The following is a 25,779-nucleotide window of genomic DNA, read 5'->3' as shown; positions in this document are numbered from 1 at the left end:
TTATTTTGAAGAAGTATTAATTAAATATAACTTCAATATCGGCAACATAAAAAATAAGATTTCTTTATAACCAGGGTGAATAAATGGAAATCGTTTGCAGAATATAAAGAGGTAATTATTTGTCTACAAAACAAAATTAAAACCATGAAGACATAACAATTATATTAGGGGGGCCTAAAGCTCCTAAGAAAATGGGCAATCTCCTTTGTGTAGTCCACGCGCACGAAGTCGCGGGCATAAGCACGTAATCAGTAAAAATCCTACAGGATGTAAATAATAACAAGCTTCGGTACGTCACGTTTGCCCACTCGTAAAATGAGGGTAATTAAAAAATATTATACCTACCTACATTACGAACAGTCGTTCAAAACCACTCAACGATTCTGAGCGCGCGTGCCCCTGAATTTTTAATTGATGTTCCTACACAGGAAATTGTAGTTAGGTAATTCAATTTATTACATTTGCATGTAGCAAATTACTAAAATATCTTCACTAATTATTATGTTTACGATTTAGGGGTAGGGGTAGGCCTAGTTGGGCAGCAATGGCGTGCAGGTCATAGAGGCATAAATGCACTGCTTACCCCAGTTGTTATAGCTCAATGCATATTTTTCATTATGACCGTCCAGTGAACAGGCTCCTACTTAACTAGTGCCTACCCTGGCTTAAAACCCTGTGCACGCCACTGTTGGGCAGCGATCAGGAAGCTTCGAGATGTCTTCTTGTCCAAAATTTCTCAGTGCTTGAAGACCAAAGTCTTCGAACAGTGCGTGTTGCCAGTGATGACATATGGATCCGAGACATGGTCGCTAACTATGGACCTCATAAGAAAGCTCAGAGTCACTCAGCGGGCGATGGAGAGAGCTATGCTTGGAGTTTCTCTACGTGATCAAATCAGAAATGAGGAGATCCGTAGGAGAACTAGAGTAACCGACATGGCTCAACGGGTTGCGAAGCTGAAGTGGCAATGGGCAGGGCACACAGTTCGTACAACCGATAGACGTTGGGCTCCCAAGGTGCTGGAATGGCGACCTCGCACCGGAAGACGCTGCGTTGGAAGACCCCCCACTAGGTGGACGGACGACATCAGACGAGTCGCAGGGAGCCGCTGGATCCAGGCGGCGCAAGACCGTGGCGCGTGGAAGTCCCTACAAGAGACCTATGTCCAGCAGTGGATGTCTATTGGTTGATGATGATGATGATGATGATGTAGGCTTAGTGGCCTACCATTGGGGGGTTTGGGAATCGATCCCGGCCGTGCATCTCAAACTTTTCAGAGTTTTATTACTTACGCGTTTTAAGCAATTATCGCTTGCACTCATCATGATCAACCCATCACCGGCTCACTACAGAGCACAGGTCGCCTCTCAGAGTGAGAAAGGTTTTGGCCATAGTCTACCACGCTGGCCATGTGCGGATTGGTAGACTTCACACACCTTTGAGAACATTATGGAGAACTCTCAGGCATGCAGGTTTCCTCGAGATATAATATTCCTTCTCCTTTAAAGCTAGTAAATATTTTATTAAATTTACTAAGTACAATAAATTTAATCTGAGGTTTTAATCCCAATCTCTGTCTCCAAATAAGCAACCATAACTAACGGTGTTCGATTAAAGTTTGACTTAGTAACGTGAGGTTTAATTTGTACTTCTCGCCAAGTCTTCCGCTAAGTTTTACGCTGGTTAGCAATACGGCTCCCCAGGGATAGCCAAGTGGCTTGCGAGAATGTTCTTAGCTAAGACTATACCCATAATACCCAATATTATTGAAGCAGCATGTGTATGAAACAGCTTATTGCTAACTAGCTTATGCTCGCGACTACGTCCGCGTGGACTACAAAATTTCAAACCTCTATTTCACCCCCTTAAGAATTGAATTTTTAAAAATCCTTTCTTAGCGGATGCCTACGTCATAATAGCTATCTGCATGCCAAATTTCAGCCCGATCCGTCCAGTAGTTTGAGCTGTGCGTTGATAGATCAGTCAGTCAGTCACCTTTTCCTATTATATAATATAGATACTATCTCGTTATATATTTTTAGATTTATTCTCGGTTTGTGTACCGTATTGTCCGGTAATGAAAATCGTGATCAAGCCTCAATTGCATAGTTAAACGTGGTTTAACCATGTTAAACTTTAATTTAACTCTGAGGCAGGTCACTCTCCAACCTCAAAGCTTTCTCACGAGACCCATATATAGCTAACCGTATGTAATGCGGTGTACGACTTAATATATGTCGTAAAACTTAAGCTGTACAAGCTACAAAGTACTATTTAGATTAAGTGTACACTCGCTTATAGCGACCCTTCCTCGTGTTTCATACGTTATAATGTTATGGTCATAGAATTTTTAATCATGTAATAGAAATGGTATTCATGGTTTTTAACATCGGTACACAGCGTTGTGTTTATATTTTTAGCTATTTGCACAAGATATTTTACTTTAATGTTCAGCCATAATAATATAATCTTCTATATATATGTATAAAATTCAAAGTCCTGACTGAATGACTGACATATATATCAACGCACAGCCTAAACCGCTGGTCCTAAAGACATGAAATTTGGAGGGTCTATTCTTTGTAAAGAGTAGGTATCCACTAAATGTTAAATGGGGGATGGAAGTTTGTATGAAAGTCGGTCATTTTTCAAGTTATTTGCATGAAAATTGGTGTTTGGGTTTTCAGTCACAAATGAAGAAATACGTACCTATTTCAGGATTTTTGGAAAATTCGCCCATAAGGGTGGTAAAATAGGGGATGAAAGATTGTATGGGAAACTATGAATTATTGATATAATTAACTTGAAATTTGGGAAAAAGGTTTTTTCTTGAGGTTAGTCAGCTAAGAAACGACTATGAGAACCCCCCCCCCCCCCCCCCCCCTCCCAAAAGGGGTGAAATGGGGGTTGGAAGGTTATATGTGTTATTCAGTGCTGTTCAGAGTGCGCGTCCTGAAAAAAAAATGCCATTTGTTTCCTGTAGGCCACGCGGGCGAAGCCGCGGGCAGAAGCTAGTGTACACATATAATTTATGTTGCTAATCACGCAACTACGTTAAAGCATCATCAAAAAAAATTTTTTTGCTAAACCACTGACCGCGCTTTTCACAAAATGTTTGTTGTACAGAACAAATTAATTAAAACAACATCGTAAATGTCATACAAAATCATTAATGAAAACAATAATTTGCGCCAACAATTGAATTAAAGCTAAATACAATAATAATATTAATTAAATTTCCGAACGCCCTGCAAATTAGTTTTTGTGCCGTGTTTTTGGCGGCTCGCCGTAATTACTTGTTGGAGCCAATATGAATGGAATAAGGCTATTATAATACATATTCCATGCTGAAAATGTGATTAAAATGCTTTGAGATAATACGACTTCTATGACAGATCTGTAGGGCGATTGTCTAAAACCTGCATCAATCATTATTACAATCTCAATTGTTCTGATTGGCTGAATTTGTGCGATTCTTATTGCAATTGTGGCCAATAGTGAGCGAGCATTAACCAATCAGAGATGATTGCGATCGTGACATTGTAGCTGTCAAACAACCGCGGTAGGGCCACAGGATCGCGTTTGCACCCTTGGAGTACGGAAATCTCGGGCAGGCAGGTTTCCTCGCGATGTTTTCTTTCATCGTATTTACCTATAATTAAAAAAAAAAGTGAATGTCATAATGTAAATACTAGAAATAAAAATAAACTTGTAATGCCCGCCTCTAGGCTAAGTAAAGTTAGCAATTCATTTGCTCGTAATTCCATACGTTTTTATTATAATAAGCTTTCAGAAGACATATTGGAGATCTCTCAACAAGTTCAAAGTTTTCATAAAACGTAAACTAATATAAAAATCCTATTACAATTTAAAGGATTATTTAAATGAAATGCAAACTTGGGAATGAGTTGCTTAACGTCTATGTGATAGTTCTAAAAAGTTTAAATAATTTTGTAAAGTGGTGATAGTAAAAACAATACCCGGCTGAGTTTGTTGTGGGCTCTTCTCAGAGCTGAGCGCATTTTGAACCCTCGTAGCTTTAGTTTTAAGTTTGCGTAATAATTATCACCACTCTATCTTACAAATCCAGCAACTGACTATCAAAAAGAGTACTTTATTAGGTACCTATTTTGAATAAATCATTTGACTTTGACTTTAAATGTAAAAAATGAAAAAAAAATCGTGCTGACCTCTTATCAACTAGGAAAGAGCATTCTAAACCAGTGTAGTGGTAGATTCACTTGACTATTCAAAAGCACATTTCGTAAAAGTTCATTTGAATAATAATCATTTTGTTTCTTGTTCTATCCCCGCTGTCCGTGACTTTAAAGTGAACCTCTTTAATTTCAACAAAAGCATTATCAGTAATAGGGCTACAAAACATAGGTTTAAGGAGCCATCGACACTGGGGTCGCCTCAATAAATAGCAGCAAACGACGCCCACTGATTAATGACCGTGACGCGGCGTTTGGTGCGACCCTAATGTACTTTCTCCAAGATTGAATCTTCCTAACAGCCTTTGTTGTATTGTTAACTTGCTTCAAGAGAGATGTCGAATTATTTTCCTTTCTATGACATAATTGGTAAACAATCCTACTAATATTATAGTATGCAAAAAAGCGTTTTATTGGTTCTTCAATCACGCTGCAACGGAACAAGGAATTCACGTGATTTTTGCATGGATATATATAGTTAAATACCTGGAGAGTGAAACAAACTACTTTTATACCGTAAAATCAAAGAGATTCCAAGTGGTTTTTTCCCCAAAACCTCTCTTTATAATGTAGCTACTAGAAAAAGTTTTTTTAAATGACCAGATAGGGAATAAGGAGGATTTATATTTTCAGTGAACGAAGCCGCGGGCGGTCGCTAGTAAGGAATAAAATATTCTACTCATTACGTAAACCTCTTTAATTTCAACAAAAGCATTATCAGTAATAGGGCTACAAAACATAGGTTTAAGAAGCCATCGACACTGGGGTCGCCTCAATAAATAGCAGCAAACGACGCCCAGTGATTAATGACCGTGACGCGGCGTTTGGTGCGACCCTAATGTACTTTCTCCAAGATTGAATCCTCCTAACAGCCTTTGTTGTATTGTTAACTTGCTTCAAGAGAGATGTCGAATTATTCTCCTCCTTATGACATAATTGGTACACGATTATAATTATTTTGTCAATCTATGTATAGTACGCGACAGGTCGAGATGGCAACGGGGAGGAAACGCCCCGCACACCCGTATAGCCCCGCGCTTACCCCGTGCGGGATAGCGCGGGTGACGTGCGGGTGTGTGGGGCGTCGCCCCGCCTCATACCCCGATTGCTACCTACATAGCATAATGCTGAAAATTGAAGTTTTGAAAAAAGCAACCGCCGTGTTTCTTGCTGGTTCTTTTCGTTGGTAAGGGCATTTCAAATTAGTGAATAAAAAAACCATATTTCTATTTCTTCAAAAACAGTAGGTACTGAACAGTGACCTCAATAAAATAAATAGTAACAAACGACATGACGTGATTAATGACCCGACGTTTAGGTCGCCCTAATGTTCTCTCTTCGTGATTGAATCTTTCTAAATGCCTTTGCGTGGAGTTCTGTCAACTGAGCTCCGAAAGAGACGTCAAATTAATCGCTCAGTAATTTGTCAGCTATCGGTCGTTATGAATAAAATTTGTCCTCCGATTTCGTACCTAAAATCAATGACGTCTTGGTAGGTACCTATCTACTTTGCACTAAACTTGTCACTTCGAACAAATTTTTTTTCAACAGCTGGGCGATTGTCTAAAACCTGCATCAATCATTATTACAATCTCAATTGTTCTGATTGGCTGAATTTGTGCGGTTCTTGTTGCAACAATGCATTGTGGCCAATAGTGAGCGAGCATTAACCAATCAGAGATGATTGCGATCGTGACATTGTAGCTGTCAATCAACCGCGGTAGGGCCACTGAGCTCCAAAAGAGACGTCAAATTAATCGCTCAGTAATTTGTCAGCTATCTATCGGTCGTTATGAATAAAATTTATCATTCGGTTTTGTACCTAAAATCAACGACGTCTTTGTACCTATCAACTATGCACTAGACTTGTCAGTGTCACTTCAAACAATTTTTTTTGTGAAAAATTAAAAATACGTGCCCGGGATCTAACCTCCGACCTCTGATTAGGAGGCGTCCTAACCACTAGGCTATCAAAACTAGAGTCCCTGTCCTGAGATCATCATCACAGCCTGAGAGTTTTCCATAATGTTCTTAAAGGTGTGTGAAGTCTGCTAATCCGCACTTGGCCAGCGGGGTAGACTATGACCAAACCCTTCTCACTCTGAGAGTGAGACCCGTGCTCTGTAGTGAGCCGGCGATGGGTTGATCATGATGATGATGATGCTATTATTTCTTGCTGGTTCTTCTCGGTAGGGACGGCATTCCAAACCAGTGGTAAATTAAACTATTTGACGATTCAAAATATTTAAATATTTTTAATATTTATAAAAATATATTTATTAAATATTTTAAATATTTTTTTTTATTATTATTATCATTATTATTAAAAGCACGTGTAAAAGTTTACTCGAATAAAAATATATTCTACTAGCTGCTCTGCAGGCCACACAAACAACCTCCAATCCTTCCTTCCAATTTCACAATTGTGTTTAGGTAGTATAACACGCTAGGTTTTTGTTAGCATTCTGGTTACGACCAGTATACACTGCTAACTTAGAAATTCACCCAATTCCCGCAAACATATTACAAATATTACCCTACTTTTTCCCTCTTTATCAGTCGAATAGCTCATGATATCCGAGACGCGTGCCATAAAATAAGATCAGATGATAGTGGGGCGATGAAAATTGTTATATCATCATAAATTCCGGGTATTTGTATAGCTTGTTAGGCGGGGGATATGTTTTTACGATTATCGTCGGAATCAATTATGCGTTATGTGTCAGATCAGATATTTTATGGCGTGAATTTTATTTTGTCACATTTTATGTCACACAATAGAATCTCAACATATTATAAAAGGAAAAGGTGACTGACTGGCTGACTGACTGACTTACTGACTGACTGATCTATAAACCACTGGACGGAACGGGCTGAAATTGGGCATGCAGATAGCTAGCTATTATGACGTAGGCATTCGCTAAGAAAGATTTTGGAAATTCAACCCCTAAGAGGTTGAAATAGGGGTTTGAAATTTTGTAGTCCACATGACGAAGTCGCGAGCATAAGCTAGCTCATAATATGCGTAGTTGTAAAATAACACATTCATATATATTTTATTATCTATGAAATAAAAACATTTAAGCACACACACATTCATATGTGTTGATGGAATACAAACAGGTAAGCAGAACCAGTGAAAAGCCAGAGAGGTTCAATTATATTAACACAGTTACCTTAAATTTTAATTAACAGTTAATTGGTAGGTATAACCTCACGCTAGAAGCGGTAACCGTGAAATGCCCCGCGGTTTGAATTTCACGTTCGCTGTAAAATATGTACTCATAAGATCTGATAGGGGTAGTGGGCCGTTGAAACATTTTACTGCCTCTTAAATGTAATTAAGTTGGAGTAAAGGATTTTATATCACTTGATAATGGTGTTGGACTGATGTAATAAAATGTCGTGATTTTTTGTATAGCGGCAGTTTATGGCGCTAGAATTCATTATCAAAGAGAACAATAATTATTTAAAAAAAAAAAATTTGTTTGTCTAAAATAATTAATTATTAACGATAAAGAAATCTGTATGCCAAAGTTCAGCCTGGTCCGGTGCGTTGATCGATCAGTCAGTCAGTCAGTAAGTCAGTGGCCTTTTCCTTTAATATATTTAGGAGATACGAATATTTATAAGCAGCCAAAAAAATCCCGAAAGTTCAAACAAAAGCCTTATAAAACTTTATATTATTAACTCTCTTGCTGAGTCGCTAAGCGTAGCATTTTATCCTAACTAACCAAAAGCCGCACGTGGATTGTGGGAGTGTATATATGTACAAAACACAAAAAATACGCGAGCCACACAACTCTTAACATTTTGAATCCGGCTGTACATTATTTATTCAGTTTGTATAGTTTAACTTACTACTGCATAATAGGATTTTAAAGGATTTTAGGGCTTGGACAAATACAGCGCTCGGCGGAAAAGTAAAGTCCTTTTCATGAAAGAAGTCCCTCGGTGATTTTTGGAACTATGATGTCGGCGGACTATGTTGGCGGTGATTGTCGGCCATGTTGTCGTTCGTCGATGTTATCAAGTTCGTTTGTTGTGGTAGATTTTTGTGAGTTTTTAACTAGCTTAGTGCATTTTAAAGATTGTTTACAATGCCATTATGTCACGCGATTACAGCGCTGCGTCTGGGGGACTTCTTTCATGAAAAGGACTTTATATCTAAATTTCAGTTCACGCGCCACGTTAGGCCTCTTTAGGGAGACTCAGGGTATAGTACGGTGCATTGTGCGTAGCGTGGTGCAGTCAATTTGTTATGGAACTTATGCTGATGTAGATTTAAAATTATAAGAGCGTTCATGCAGAAGCATTGTATCGCGCGTTTGGCTTAATATACAGATTTGCTCGCGGTGCAGCTCATTGTCGCAGCCGTGCTAGCCGTATTCCCGGCGTTGTCTTTAGGGTGTGTGTGGGGTGGGTGGTTTTGGTGCGGGTTGTCCGTGAAACGTGGTAGGCACCGCCACGGGTATCACAATTGGTGCCGACACCCACTTCTTCACGAACGGAATAAACGCAAGTCACGCCGTGACCACCCTGCGTCTCTCTGAACGAGGCCTAACGCGGCTCCTTGAAGTTATGACTATAAGGGCTAATGCATACAGACGGAGTTGAGTATTATTGATAACTACCACCTAAACGCAGCTTTATGTACTTTGACATACCGTTGAAACTGGTATGCTGAAAATAAAACACGGAGGAGGCGCGACGCGCTTGGGCGCACCTAGACTTACCACAGGCCGCTACTTATATAAGTACAATTTAATACGTAGATTATAGTTATTTTTAAGGAGCGCCAGCTCGCCAACAAACTGGCTCACCAGTTTGGCGAGAAAATAATAATGTAAATATTTGGTGTACCTACGCTTGTTATAAATAAAAAAAAAAAAAAAAAAAAAAAAAAAAAAAAAAAAAAAAAAAAAAAAAAAAAAATATGCTAAAGTAATTGAAATTTATTTGAGTTGTTATCAAGAAAGACGACTCGTTCTGTCGGTGTGCCTTGCGCCTTAATGTTAGTTCTGCCGTGTTGCTGCCGTCACGCGTTGTGTATGCCCAGTCCTTAAATCAATCGAAGACTTTTAGTAACAAAATGGTGGCCAGCGAATATCCGGAGATAGGAAGCTTCCGTATAGCACCAATATAACACCGATAAACAACCAATACATTTACCAATCGAATATAAACTTTAAGCTCTACCGAATTAGGTTGAAATTCGCAACGATTTATGTGGAATTTGATATCGAATCGGAACTTTGAAAGTCATCATAAAAAAGGTTTTATTATTGAGTATGTATTTTGTATCAGCTTTGCGTATATTTTGATTGATACGCTAGCTTTTACGGATATAATATATCGCCTTATATCGCATATAACGCGTGTTGTAGCTGAATCGGTATTAGTGGATTAACTATAAACCGATTTAGGGTTGGTAGTTGGAAGTGGATACTTTTCAGGCTATTTTTAGGGTTCCGTACCTACCTCAAAAGGAAAAACGGAACCCTTATAGGATCACTTTGTTGTCTATCTGTCTGTCGGTCTGTCAAGAAACATACAAGAAGAAGAAAGGGATTCACTTGTGCATTCTAAAACAGATTTTTATTAATTTTTATGTATATCATAGTTTTTGAATTATCATGCAAAATGACGAAAAAAACGACTGTGGTACGGAACCCTCGTTGCGCAAGCCTGACTCGCACTTGGCCGGTTTTTACCTTTGCATGGGCAAATATTAGGTTCTTTTACATATGAAATTGGCGTTTTGTCGTACTGGCCACTTTGATCTCAAATATCTCCTCTTTGGTTAGGAATTCCAATTTCAAATTTATACAGCTATTTAGTCATGTTATATGATTTTTGTAATACGGTATATAAGTCCCGAAAATTGCTAATGCAGCGTGGCTGCCATTTTAGTGACGCCGGCACTAGACTGAAGTTTCGAGCTGACGGCATATTTTTATTTCGGCTGACGTCAAAATGACTTTATTTCGATGTTAATGAGACATGGTTCCAGCGGAATAGCAATTTGCGGGACTTATACTCGTCAACATAAAAATAGGTATAGCAATGGTTTAAACCGCTCTGGTAGTAACTAGCGGACCAATTAAGAGTAAAGTTACGTCCTAATAAAGTGGAAGTATATCAGTCAATATGAGAGCGCTATTTGTAAAGGTCCAACGCTCGGACATTTTAAATTGCGATCGATTGTCCATTCGACAATCGACAACTTTTCGTCCATTTTTACCTTTTGCACGGGCAAATATAAAATTGTTGCATCGAACACGCGTATCGTAGCAAATTTTCAGTTGTGATTGTTTTTAAAATTGAGCAGACACTGTAAATAGTCTGTAAGTAGTCGTTGAGACCCAATGACTATTTACTCCTAGTTAAATGCTTTTTGTGTTTAGGGCGCCATTTTGATTGAATGGTTGCAATAGCAATTGCGCCATAGTCAAATAAATAATGCAGTTAGGTTATTTTAAAGATTAAAACTCTTGATAAGCCTCTACGCGTTGTGATTTATATCCCCGCGCAAGTTTTTTATAAGAGGATATTTAAATAACTTATCCAAAAATTAGTTAAATATACCTGCTCTTCTGACTTATGCTTTACAATTGGCCCCGATTCTCTAGTCTCTCCAAACTAAATTTAGAGTATCTGCATCCTTTTCTTTTTAATAATGCTAAAAAAGAAACGGAACATGACTTTCACATTTAAAGACTCTAAATTTTAGTGCACAATACAAATTTAAACGGTAGGTTCGCGAGTGCGTGCTAAAATCACGGGTTTTACCATCTAAAAATTAAATTTAGAAATGTCAAACTGCTTCTGTCCTTTTCATATTACAATAGTAAGAAGAGGGCGCGAATACTCTAAAATTAGGTTGTGCTTAGAATCGGTGCCAATGTGGCTAATTCTCTAGTACACAATCTCTAAACTAAACTAAAATGGCACGTCTAAATCTATTACTATCCCTTTCATAATGTTGCTTGCGGAAAAGGAGAGCACTAGATTTAGACCTATTAATTTAGTTTAGTTTAGAGATTGTGTACTAGAGAATCGGCCCCATTGATGGTTTAAACCGCTCTGGTAGTAGCTGGTGGACCAATAAAGAGTAAAGTTACGTCCTAATAAAACGGAAGTATATCAGTCAATATGAGAGCGCTATTTGTAAAGGTACAACGCTCCGACATTTTAAATTGCGATCGATTGTCCATTCGACAATCGACAACTTTTTCGTCCATTTTTACCTTTTGCACGGGCAAAATATAAAATTGTTGCATCGAACACGCGTATCGTAGCAAATTTTCAGTTGTGATTGTTTTTAAAGATGAGCAGGCACACACTATACAAAGGTGTTCGATACATGCTAGCAAGTTGAGACTAGAGCCGATGTGTATGTAGATTAAAAACAAACCGGCCAAGTGCGAGTCAGACTCGCGCAACGAGTGTTCCGTACTACAGTCGTATTTTTTCGACATTTTGCACTATAATTCAAAAACTATAATGCATAAAAATAAATAAAAATCTGTTTTAGACTGGACAAATAAAGCCCTTTCATATGGTACCCCACTTGATATAGTTATCTTACTTCAAAAATTGAATATACTAATTATTAGTTCATGACCAGAATTTAATTTTTTTTGTGTGATGTAACCACAAATTGACTATTTTCAGATTTTTTCCCGAATTTCAGATATAAGACCTACCTACCTGCTAAGTTTCATGATTCTGGGTCAACGGGAAGTACCCTATAGGTTTCTTGACAAACAGACAGGCAGGCAACAAAGTGATCATGTAATTTTTTCCTTTTGAGGTACGGAACTCTAAAAATAACCATGCGTCTGGGTTGAAAGGTCTGAAATTGATTACAGAAGCGGAAACGTCAGCGATTCAAAACCCCTGGCAATTCAAAACGTCAGCTGCGAAACCCCGCGCGTGTATTTTTGATACAAATAACACGTTTGATTGATATCACTCTTGATTTGATTTAACGTTTCGCCTTCCTGAATTGCAGGTTTGTTCTCAATGTGTGTGTTACTGTATGTGTGATTTTTATTTTTATTTAGATACAAGTTGTGGTCTTAGTAGTTAGCGGGAAGTCCCGGGTTCGATTCCTGGCAGGGATTTGGAATTTTGTTATTTCTAAATTTCTGCCCCCCAATTGTGTAAGAATAACCATTTCATGGCTATTGCAATCGTCAAGAAATTCTGCCCTTTGATTGGTTGATTCGCTGTTTACATTTTTTCACAGCCAATCAAAGGGCAGAATTCTTGACGATTGCGATAGCCATGAAATGGTTATTCTTACACAATTGGGGGGCTGGTCTGGTGTGGCTAGTTACCACCCTACCGGCAAAGCCGTGCCATCAAGCGATTTAGCGTTTCGGTACTATGCCGTGTAGAAACCAAAGGGGCATGGGTTTATTAAAAACTGCCATACCCCTTCCGGTTAGCCCGCTTCCATCTTCGACTGCATCGTCACTTACCACCAGGTGATATTGCAGACAAGGGCTAACTTGTATCTGAATTTAAAAAATGTAAATTTTTTCATCCTCTTCCATCTTAGACTGCATAATCACTTACCACCAGGTGAGATTGCAGTCAATGGCTAAGTTGTATCGGAATTTTAAAAACCAACCTGTATATAGGTTTCCCGCCAGTGCTCTTCCCGGCTCGGAACCAGAGCACCATGTACACTCGGTCTTCGTTAGCATCTGGAGTGACGTCACACGGCAAAGACGCCGTCCGCCCCAGCACTGCGTCAACGTCCACCGTTGACACTGAAACAAAAAAAAAAAAATTTTTATTTTTTTTTATTTTATTCGTTTATTTGCAATCAACAGCGATACATACAATATAATTTTACATAATAACAGGCTGAAAATAAGGCCAAATAGGATTACAATTTTGTTTTACAGATTACTTAAATAGTTATTAATTTTTTTTTTTTTTAAAGAATATTAGCCATGTTAAATGACTAATATCCCCCTTTCCTCTCCAACTAAGCGTCAGGCTTGTGCTAGGAGTAGGTACGACAATAGTGCAACGGGTGGGGTTTGAACCGGCGACCTTTCAGTTTTCAGTCCACTCCTTTACCGGTTGAGCTATTGAGGCTCTAAATTTATAACAGTACGTTTGAAGAGACCAAATAATTTAAACAGTAATGCAATCATATTCCTAATATGTGATAGCCTAGTCTAGCCTAGCTTGAGCTGTAAGAGCCTAGTGGTTAGGACATCCGCCTTCTAATCGGAGGTCGGGCACTCGATCTCGGGCACGCACCTCTAACTTTTCGGAGTTATGTGCATTTTAAGTAATTAAATATCACTTGATTTAACGGCGAAGGAAAAACTCGTGAAAACAACAAGATGTAAGCTCTCTCGGTACCGAATTTCGTCAAATGCTTTTAAACGGATGGGTCGTTAAAAGCTAGCAGATGGACAGACAAACAAACAAATAGATAGACACAGATTTTTGCACTTTACTTTATACCGGTTGTTACCAGAACGCTAGCAAAAACGAAGACAGGTGATAGTACTGATGATCACTGATATGATAAAACAAAAACGCGAAAATTATTTAAAAAAACCTATATTTTGTAAAATTTCACGATATATTGCAAATAAAACATTTCACTGACGCTAGAGGACACTCGGAGACAATGCTGCGTCGTAGGTGGGGCATTGACCCGAGTTTAGCAAACTATAGAGAAATACTAAATCACTAAAACTACAAAATGAGACAAATGGTTATCGGTATTGGATTGTGTTTAGGTAGTATAACAATAAAGCTAAGAGCGTTCTGGTTACACCCTGTATATTAGTTGAGCTTGAAAATTGCATACATTTACCAACATTTTAGTGTCACTATCTACATGAGCAAAGAAGAATGCACGATCTAAGACTTTCGTCTTCAAGCATTGAGGAAATGACGACGAGAGATTCACAACTATAGCAGAGACTCTAAACTTTCGTCATAAAATCTGGGACGAAAAGAACGAGATAAGAATGCCCTCGTAGGTATAATTTCTCAAAACTTTCCTTTAGAAAAGGCGATAGAGACGTGAATATAAAAGAGACGTAATATTAAAACGTCTTACTTCGTCCCGGAAAACGGCCCTCTTATATTTTCAACTGTCACCTTCTTAGGGCTGAATAAGTGACCCGTCACTCATACTTATACAATAAATGGAACTTTATATTTCTCTAGAAAATCTAATAAAATATCGTTGTTTAGCAATATTAAAATAACAAAACATTTTTGTTCCGTTTGCCGTGGAGGCCAGGAGCCAGGAGTCTTACCTAGTGCTAAACCTATATAGTGAGAACCTATAATTAGCTTCTAGTTATTTAATTTTTAAGATTATAATAGGTAAACTTAAGATGTTGGTTTTCCAAAAAAAAAAAAAAAATTTTTTACAAGAAATTTCACCGCGATTAATAGCCTAGTCTGGTGACAGAAGGGCTGGCTCATTTTTTGTGCAGCGGATCAGCCTGGCAGTCCAGCGCAGCCAGTATTCTTAATAATCACGACCAAGTAAATTGCGCCCGTTTGGTGCAGCCGCGCGCCATAAAATAAAATTGAATTGAATTCTTAATAATATTCGAAATAATCACCATCATATTATTATGATCAACCCATTACCAGTTCGCTACTTAGCACAGGTCTCCAATGCGAATGGTTTGGTCACAGTCTATCACGCTGGCCAAGTGCGGATTAGCAGACTTCACACACCTTTGGAACATTATAGAACATAGTGGAATAAAGAATAATAAAATAACAGAAAGCGATTCATAAAATATCGATGCCGGGTGCACAATACAAATCGCTATAAATTTTGTCTGAACCTTAGTACAAGTAGCCTTACTATACGATTTTACCAAGTTGGTGAGACACCAACGTGTCAATGTCGAAACTCTTTAGCATCAAAGTTAAATTAACCTTAGTCACCTTGTTTTAAAGCTTAAGTTCGTTCATATATCTATAATCAATTCTCCAAGCAGAAACTTTGTGAAATTAAAATTGGTTGTTATGATGACCTCCCAGGCGCAGTGGTAAGCACTGTGGTCTTATTAATGGGAAGACCCGGATTCAATTTCTGGCAGGGGTTTGGAATTCTATAATTTCTAAATTTCTTGTCTGGTCTGGTAGGAGGCTTCGGCCGTGTTAGCGTTCCGGTACGATGTCGTGTAGAAATCAAAGGGGTGTGGGTTTAATAAAAACTGCCCTACCCCTTCCAGGTTTGCTCGCTTCCATCTTAGACTGCATCATCGCTTACCACCAGGTGAGATTTCTGTCAAGGGCTAACTTGTATCTTAATAACAAAAACTGAATTTTGACATTTTACACTGAAGTATCTTCTAGGTAAACGCGACCCATCTTAGGCCACATCATCACTTTCCACCAGGTGTGATTGTGGTTAAGCGTTTACCTAAAAAGAAAAAAAAAAGTTACCGTCAATGCTCGAAATCTATGAACGTTGGTGAGAAATAAAATATCATACTAACCCTGCCTCTCCCCTTTAGACGAAAGCCATGCCATGAATATAAATAGATGTAATATTAAACCGTCCTCTTTTCTTCAGAGGCAGCGTCACCTTGAGGGGCCAAGTAATATGCACCATCAGTCATACTTAGCGGGAGTTTTCAATTTACTCCCCAGACCCGACCAAATAGAGATAGATTGTTGACTCGCGGTTGGGTTATCAATTTGTTCTAATATGTTTAGCTAAAAGTTGGTTGAGATTTGGTGTTATGTGACTTGACCGTTCGGAAGTCCTCAGATTTGTGTCAGTGTTCTTTTTTGGTTATTGTATTTTATTAGTCGCTTTCATTATTTATTTACAGTTTGTTTTTTCTATATTAACTATTCAGGACTCAGGAGTGAGAAACTTATGTTTAAAAAAAAAAAAATTAACTATATGTTTAATTTCGCAACGTTTTCGTTTAGAGCGCTGACTGTAGATATTGTGTAGACAAACTTGAGCTTTAAAACAAGATAGTTAAGATCCAGTTTACTATAACGCGGAAGTGATTCGAAACTCGAACACTATCAACGTTGGTGAGGCTTAAAATCTCGTACTAAGCGTGCATTTCTTTTTATTTAACGGCATGTCTTAGTCAAACCATCACCAAATCGCATGGCTAAGCCACACTACCGTGGTCGCGTCACCGGAATTATAAGTGGCACGATTCCTTAGTGCCTTCTGACACGACACCATCTCTGAAACCACATTAATGGCTTCCATTACGCGACTGAACCAGTAATCTAATATAATTTATATATCCGATGCATTATGCGCATTAAATGTTGAAACTCTGTTCTGAAGAAACACCATTATTGTGATAGTAAAAAATTTCCATTAATTTGTTGGTTAAGAGGAGGATCGAACCTTTGACCTACGGAATACGGAATAGGAAAAATATTTTTAACTACATATAATAAAAATTAATAAAAATCATGTTTTTTTTTTTATTATTCGGTTTAGTTATGAGTTCTAGCCCATAAACTACTACCATACACAGTCCAATACTCTATTTGAGGCAGACGTCTTAACCACTAAGGTATCACCGTTGCCGTAGCAGCATAATCCATACTTCCATACTAATATTATAAATGCGAAAGTGTGTCTGTCTGTCTGTTTGCTACCCTTTCACGGCCCATCCGTTCAACCGGTTTTGACGAAATTTGGTACAGTTATAGCTTGCATCCCGGGGAAGGATATATTTTTATCCTGGAAAATCAAATAGTTCCCACGTCATTTTTAAAAACCTAAATCCACGCGGCATCATCTAGTATAATATGATATGCATTTAAAAATTTATCTATCCTTACGTTATTTATTTATCTATCCTTAGTTCTATATGGTGGCGAGGCATGGACCCTAGTGGAAGACTTGCGGAAAAAGATCGAAGCCTTCGATATGTGGACGTATCGCAGGATGCTCCGCATAAGCTGGACGGCTAAAGTATCCAACGCTGAGGTTCTTGCCCGGATGCAGAAAAAGACCGAGTTAGTTAAAACCATCAAGCAGCGTACGATTTCGTACCTGGGCCATTATTTTGCGACACGATTGGTACCGCCTGCTGCAGACAATCATGATGGGTAAAATAGCTGGGAAAAGAGGGGTGGGAAGAAGAAAGAAGTCATGGCTACGTAACATCAGGGAGTGGACTGGCATAAAAACAGTCGGAGAACTATTCCGCCTAGCCATGGACAGGGAGAAGTTTAAAAAACTGACTGCTGACCTTCAGTAATGGAAAGGCACTAGAAGAAGATCCTTACGTGGTAAAAAGATAAGGTGAGGTAAGTACTAAAAAGTTAAAAGTGACACTAAACTCAGCAATAAAGGCTAAGGAGTGCTCTAACGTGTCTCGTTCCCTCAATATATCATATTTTTTCCCCGACTCTCAAGATATACGACGCGACGTCTCGGTGCGTGACACGCTTCCGGGGGCAATATTAATAAAATTATTGTGGGGACACGTGCAGCGGACCTGACCTACTAGTCTAAGGGTGAGATCTATAGAGCGCACTCTGACTTAGCTTAGACTTAAGACAGAGTTAAAACGGGACAGAGCTATATCTCTCACATGAATCTGTCTCGTTTTAATTAAATCTTAAGTCTGAGCAAAGTCTAAGTATGCTCTATTGATCTCAGCCTAAGCCTTTACATATCTTGTTGGTCTCGTCGTTATCAACCAATAGACATCTACTGCTGGACATAGATCTCTTGAAGGGGCTTTCATACACTACAAACTTGATCAACCCATCGCCGGCACACTACTGAGTCTACGACGTCGTAACTCATACGACGTCGTGCGTGACACGCTTCAGGGAGCAATATTAATAAAATTATTGCGGGGACACGTGGAGCGGACCTGACCTACTACTAGCCTAAGCGTGTGTTCACACTAAGATTTGGCCACAGATTACCTTTAGAAAGAGACAGTCGGCTAATTTCGGCTTCGTAGAGCGCTATCTCTATCGCATGTTCATCACTTTCGGCCACGTACCTACTGTATCTGTTTAGACAGCTTCATGGCCTCGTTGGCAACATTGCTATTTGTCTATTGCTGGACATAGTCTCTTGTAGGGACACACCATCCTTGCGCTGCTTGATTCCAACCGTTCAGGTGAAGCATAGCGTTTGGTAGACCCATCACTATAAATAGCGGGGGGTCTGCCAACGCTGCTCTTACGAGTGCGAGGTCATCATTCTAGCACCTTGGGACCCCAATAACTATTTGGTTCTTCGAATTATGTTCCCCGCCCATAGCCGCTTCATCTTCTCAACCCGTTGAAGTATGTTTCCCTCATTTCTGTAGACTTATTTGATCATGTAGAGAAACTGCGAGCAAACTATAAAGGGTAGACAGTCCCACTTCCTAAGTTGGAGTTTATGATGACCCCTTAAGAATTTTTCAAAACAAACCCTCAGACATTTAAGTGTGAATATGACCTAAGTCACGCACGCCTCTATAGCTACTGTGGTACCAGCTGGTAACATCATTGTTCAAACATCTCCCCTCCCCCCCTCCCCCCCCCTTTCCTGCGTGACGTGATCAAACAATTTCCAGCGCCCATCCTAACTATGGGCCGCACTTCCTTAGTATGGTTTCACGTAGTGCATATAGTAATGAGTGTTATGACTCATCGTATTTTCAAAGATTTTTGTGTCTGTAAATCTTTGTATACCAACCTTAGCGGTGATAACCTAGTGGTTAGGACATAGTCCACCACGCTGACCAAGCGCGAAGCCAGACTTCACACATCTTGGAGAACATTATCGTCACAATCTTACCAATATTACTCGGCCCTAAACATAACATAAGTACGTTCTATATTATCCCGAAAACATTCCTAAAATTTAGGCGTTCCCACGGGATTTTCAAAAACCTAAATCCACACAAACGTGACGCGAGCATCAGCTCGTTCTAATTTAATTAAAATGTACACTCATTTATCAAGTTCAAAATACCGAAACCGTTTTGTCGGCTCCTTGCTCTTTGATTAGATTCCGTACAGAGCAACCCATCCATCGCGAAACCGCAAAAGGTCGGCGAAACATCGACCTACCCTCCATTTCGTTGTCCAGAAATTTTTGCAATGAAATTAATCGGTCCAATAAAATTTGGGGCCGACTTGGTCTGCCCGGCGCTCATGCTTGAACACTTTGTAATTTGATCACCTTTTTAATCTTGTAATAAAAGAAATTCCGTGTTTTCCCTGTTTTAAAAAGATCCAGAAGGGGTCCTAATTGGGTTTCATTAAAATTATATTAATTGATAGCCGAACCTTGGTTTCACAGGAATATTTTTACTATTTGATACGGTGTTACCACTAGATAACAACTTGGGGTTATTCAAGGGACGGACTAAGACATTCGTGAAAGGCTGCCTCGGCGGTTCCTCTAGTGCTGCAAATGTTCATGGGCGGCGGTAATCTCTTAACATCAGTACCCGTAGTATAAGATTTTACGTCTCACCAAACGTTGCTAGAATTCGAGAATCGAAACACAATAACATCAAAATAAAATGGAACTAAAGAGCCTTGAATTGAAGTCAAAAATTCAACGCCACTGATTTTAATTTCGCAAGGTTTCCGCTTGGAGCGCTGGCTGTAGATATGTAGACAAACTTGAGCTTTAAAACAAGGCATTTAAGATCCAGTTTACTATAACGCAGAAGTGTTTCGACTCTCGAATTCTAGCAACGTTTCGTGTGACGTAAAATCTTATACTACGGGTACAGATGACCCACCTGAAACCCAATTAGGTGCAATACAACGCGATTACACGATTATCGCGCGAGTGAGCGATGCGACCGTCGCGTCGTCGCGGGCTTGCGTTAACGCGAATACGCGATCATCACGCGAATGCCAATAGGGTATTTCACCCTCTTTTGAAAAGTGTCTTAATTTGATCCTAAAGTGATATTAAACAACCAAATCATATACAAAAAAATTATTCGATCGATAAACACCTATTCGAGATCAGTAAGTTCGACCGATCGATCGATCGATTCGAAGTAAAATTGTGATTATTTTTCCGACCCAAATGTCGACCAATAGAATTGCACCATTCGACGTCACGTGGTACAACCTACATGGTATTATACTGATAATTTTTTGAAAATTTTCTCTGGTAGTTGCTATATATAAAAAACAAAACATGATCCAGTCAAATTAACCACACGTCAAACTGACAGGTTGAATTCAATTGTGAAAATTGGAGATTTTGGCCGACATTTGGGACGGAAAAATAATCCCCCGAATACCACACGAGCTTCAAAATTATCGGGTATTTCCCGATAGGTTCGTTGCAAACAAATGAAGGAGTCAAGTTTTTCAGGTTAAAAAATCACGAGCGCGAAGCGCGAGTGATTTTTCCTGAAAAACTTGATGACGAAAGCTCTTGTGGTATTATAAGTGATTATTTGTTCTTTATGTGTATTATTAATATTTTTGTGTTCCTTATATAATTTATGTCAACACTCAGCAAACTTAAAGGCAATCCAATTTATGATTTGATTTGATTTTAAAATTCGCGCGGACTTGCAGTCCGCGCGATCCACACCTAATACAACACAATCGTGTTGTATTAGGACAACGCCTTATCCGTTAACCATGTTTCACCGCAAAAAGTCGGAGAAATGTTAGCAAACTTTCAATTCCCACTTCCCTGTCCAGAATTTTTCCGCAATAAATTAAACCGTTCCAATAAAATCGGAACGAAATAGACCTGCTCATGCGTAAACACTTTTTAATTGAGTCGCCTTTTTGCTCCTTTCGCAGCCATTCAAATACGAAATCAAACTTGAACAAGTTCCTTAGCTTAGAGATAAATCCGAATTTTGAGTGGGTACAGATTCTTAGGGCTGCTTTCATCCTTTTGCGTGCTTTCAAACTTTCTAAAAACTCTATTTATTACTTTGTGAAAGAGGATTATTTGAATGGCTTTGTAGATTTTCTGAGAGGACTTAGATTTTCCCATTCATTCGTATTTAGATTTCTATTGCAAAAATTAGAAAGAACTGTTTCTCATCTCGTTAATTTACGTTCATTTTTTTATCACGTAACATATCACTATTCACTAACCATAGTAATATTATTAGATACAAATGCGAAAGCGTAGTTGTTTGTTGGTTTGTTTTTCAACCATGCAGCAACGAAGCAAGTGCGAGTCAGACTCGCGAACCGAGGGTTCCGTACTACAGTCGTATTTTTTCGACATTTTGCACAATAAATCAAAAACTGTTATGCATTAAAAAAGCTGTTTTAGAATGTACAAGTAAAGCCTTTTCATATTATGATACCCCACTTGGTATAGTTATCTTACTTTGAGAGTTGAAAAAAGCAATATTTGTTCATGAACACATTTTAATTTTTTTTTGTGATATTACCACAAATTCACGATTTTTAGATGTCTGCTATAAGACCTACCTTCCTGCCAATTTTCATGATTCTAGGTCAAAGGGAAGTAGACAGACAGACAACGAAGTGATTCTATAAGGGTTCCGTTTTTCCTTTTGAGGTACGGAAACTTAAAAACAGCCAACTCAGTTTAATATGTTCATTTGAATACGTCGTATGTAAGACCCTTCATGTAAAACCCGTTTTCCACTTAACCCATTTTTTCATAGCTCTTGTATTACAAATGAGAAATTTTAATTAAAAGAATGGACGTAAAAAGGCTTCCAGACAAAATAAAATGTAATAGGTAAGAGACATTTTATCTGATAGGTACCATTGACCTTACAGAGAGCTATCCTTTAAGCGGGTATATTGTAATCTTTTATTTATTAAATTCGAAATCCTGACTGACTGACTGACTTACCTATATATCAACGCACAGCCTAAACCGCTGGTCCTAGAGACATGAAATTTAGAAATTACCTAAACCAAGGTATCCACTAAGAAAGGATTTTTCGAAATTCCGCCCCTAAATGGGTTAAATGGGGGATGGAAGTTTGTATGAAAATCCGTCATTTTTGTAGTTACATCGATGAAAATTAGTATCAAAAATAAAAACGTATTTACCAAGGCGTTTAAATAGGGGATGAAAGTGTGTATGAAAGTCCGTCATTTTTCAAATTAGAAAATTCGTATTTTGGTTTTCGATCACAAATGAAGCAACACGTGTTTCAGGATTTTTGGAAATTCGACCCCACCTCGATTTTCTAAATTCCACCCGAGCGAAGCCGGGGCGGGTCAGCTAGTTTAGTAGTATTTTTATGATTATTTTTAGGTTCCGCCACATTTTCCAGGAGACGCCTCATTCCTGACGCGAGTTGTGCCGCTGGGGTTATTAGTGGGTATCCTATTGCATTGCCAGTAAGTCCCACATACCCGCCTTTATGCGGGATGCGTAAATGCATTTTCTCCAGCGAAGAAAAGTAGTATTCGAGTGTCGAAACACTTCCGCGTTATAGTAAACTGGATCTTAATTGCCTTGTGTTAAAGCTCAAGTTTGTCTACACATCTACAGCCAGCGCGCCAAGCGGAAACGTTGCGAAATTCAAATCAGTGGCATTGAATTTTTGACTTTCATTCATGGTACTTTAGGTCCATTTTACTTTGACGTTAATATGTTTCCTAACACCTGAACCTTATTCTTTTAACTTTTAAGCGTACAGGCTATACTTATTAAGGGGTCTGTGATAGTTACTCGTACATTATCAATTTTAATCGCTTTGTGAAAGCACACAAATTGGTCCATTTGTATAGATCGTTAGGTAGATAGGTAGGTATATAAATTGATGTCTGTCGGTAGCAAACACATCGGTGCGGGAACGGTGAAAAGTTGTATTCGCTACCGAGTACATTTATTACATACATGCGATACCCTAAATCAAAGTGAGCAATTCACTGTGTGAACTCAGTTCCCGGTGGATTGCATAGTGACCTGAGAGCCCATAAGTAATTTTGAGGACGTGATTGAAAAGATGAAATTGGATTATGGCAAACTAAACGCGACGTATCAATTAATCACGTAGAATTATATGTTCCCGCATGCTACAGTAGCCGACTGCATGCGAATGATGGAGAAAATGCGCTGGAATGGGAGAACATGCCATCGGATTCCGCAGCATTTTTCCGCATTTTTTTAATTGATAGGTGCCGCATCGCAGTCAGAAGTCTCTATTCCTCGTTGCGCATGTGTGTTTGCATCCGATGGTAGCCGACTGGAGTCGAAAGCACGCGAAAACAGCTGTTATTTAAAACACACCACGATTTGTATAGTGATTATGTTTTCATTATTACTTCATAAAAGTACAAATTTATTCAGAATTGGTAAAATTTTACGCTTCCTGATTGTCATAAATTTTTATATATAAGATGATATTATGATATAGCGGTAATAATTAATACGTACTTAAAACTAAAGCTACATATTTTGTATTAGTCATGTATTAGATCCGGGCAAAATAATGTGCTAATAATTCGTTTAGATAACCACAAATTTAATAAATACTACTATCATCCATATATTTTTTAATCTTACACCCATCTAAAATTATTGTTATTAATTCTACATTCAAATTACTTACTTAAATCAAAGTATTCATTTAATTAAACTCATAAAATAATTAATGTCTCCGTTAATATTTTTATTTTCAAAATCTCATAACACCGCAGTTTGACTGTCAGGTCTAGTTTACCGTCTGACAAAGCTTCTACCAAACACTTTTTCAAAACTACCCACAGGCTCTCGGTTCATAATAAAAACCGTATAAAAACAAGGGATAGCGCCCACAGAACAATCGGAAATGTATTTCCCAATTAAATTTTCGACGAGCCGAACACGTTTAATAGGTTATATGCGATTCCCACTTGAGTCCGATTTGTTTTAATTTAAAAGCTCCCCGATTTACATGTACGGCACGAACACTGATTGTACTAGTGTTATTCGAGGATTTATGCAGACTCAGCTCTTTATACTAACCTATAATATGATGCCCACAACTTCTTCGCGTGGATTTAGGTTTTTTTCCTTTTAGATACGAGACCCTAAAAAGGAACCCTTATATCACTTAGTTGTCTGTCTGTCTGTCGTGTCTGTCAAGAAAAGGGGAATCAAAACCTATAGGGTACTGCCCGTTGACTAAATAGTCATGAAATTTGGCAGTTAATAATGTCTTATAGCAAGTAGACATCCAAAAAACCATGAAGTTAGAGGGGTAAAAAGTAGCCTGTGTCAATCTCCAGGTCTTTATCTATACTCATACAAAAAATCACGTCAATCTGTTGCACCGTTGCGACGTGATTGAAGGACAAACCAACAAACCAACACACTTTCGCATTTATAGTAAGGGTACTGATAGTAAGGGTACTAATAGTAAGGGTACTGATAGTAAGGGTAGGTACTGATAGTAAGGGTATTGATAGCAAGGGTATTGATAGTAAGGGTACTGATAGTAAGGGTACTGATAGTAAGGGTACTGATAGTAAGGGTACTGATAGTAAGGGTACTGATAGTAAGGGTACTGATAGTAAGGGTACTGATAGTAAGGGTACTGATAGTAAGGGTACTGATAGTAAGGGTACTGATAGTAAGGGTACTGATAGTAAGGGTACTGATAGTAAGGGTACTGATAGTAAGGGTACTGATAGTAAGGGTACTGATAGTAAGGGTACTGATAGTAAGGGTACTGATAGTAAGGGTACTGATAGTAAGGGTACTGATAGTAAGGGTACTGATAGTAAGGGTACTGATAGTAAGGGTACTGATAGTAAGGGTACTGATAGTAAGGGTACTGATAGTAAGGGTACTGATAGTAAGGGTACTGATAGTAAGGGTACTGATAGTAAGGGTACTGATAGTAAGGGTACTGATAGTAAGGGTACTGATAGTAAGGGTACTGATAGTAAGGGTACTGATAGTAAGGGTACTGATAGTAAGGGTACTGATAGTAAGGGTACTGATAGTAAGGGTACTGATAGTAAGGGTACTGATAGTAAGGGTACTGATAGTAAGGGTATTGATAGTAAGGGTACTGATAGTAAGGGTACTGATAGTAAGGGTACTGATTTAGTGCACTCACCTAAGTCCTCGGCATCCTCGCTCCACTCGCCCTCCTGCGCCCAGCAAGCCGCCAGCATCACGAGCAGTCTGATCCACTTTACGGAGCACATAGCTCACATCGTGTCCTCACACATCACGCCACACACTCACACTACCAATTTTTTATGTACGTTTCTATCTCACCACCATTTCTTGATCTTTGTATTCACTAGCACTAGCACTGTAATTCAAAAATTTATCACATTTCAGAGAGTCTATGACTTAATACGAATTCATTCATATGTTTAAGTAAGTATTTATAAGATGGGCGCAGTGAACGACAAAGCATAGAAATTTTCCGTATTGCGTAACGAAATCTCTACTACGGTGGGCAGTGTCCTTACTCTACCGCATGCTTATTCAATTCAGTTGTAGCTCCGTAACTGTCACTTTAAATCCAATCACGGCAGCAACCAATGTTGCATGACACACAGTACAGTACTGACAGTACATGACACACAGTACACAGTATAGTACAGTGTTTATAGATAGTTCAAT

General features: G+C 38.6%; 1 protein-coding gene across 5 annotated transcripts in view; it reads right to left on the bottom strand.

Annotated features, from left to right (window-relative positions):
- The window catches only part of LOC117990491 (neural cell adhesion molecule 1-like), a 165,024-nt gene that overhangs the window by 106,945 nt on the left and 32,300 nt on the right, over nucleotides 1–25,779 (bottom strand). For all 5 annotated transcript variants that reach the window (XM_034977941.2, XM_069504681.1, XM_069504682.1 and 2 more), the window contains exons 2-3: nucleotides 25,262–25,462; nucleotides 12,856–12,997 (exon numbers count right to left, since the gene is read on the bottom strand). In XM_034977941.2, coding sequence (XP_034833832.2) covers nucleotides 12,856–12,997; nucleotides 25,262–25,352 — 233 coding nt within the window. In that variant the 5' untranslated portion in view covers nucleotides 25,353–25,462. The remainder of the gene's footprint in view (nucleotides 1–12,855; nucleotides 12,998–25,261; nucleotides 25,463–25,779) is intronic.

Source organism: Maniola hyperantus, chromosome 18 (assembly GCF_902806685.2).
Source record: "Maniola hyperantus chromosome 18, iAphHyp1.2, whole genome shotgun sequence".
Lineage (NCBI taxonomy): Eukaryota > Metazoa > Arthropoda > Insecta > Lepidoptera > Nymphalidae > Maniola > Maniola hyperantus.
This window is presented reverse-complemented; position numbering and strand designations above follow the sequence as displayed.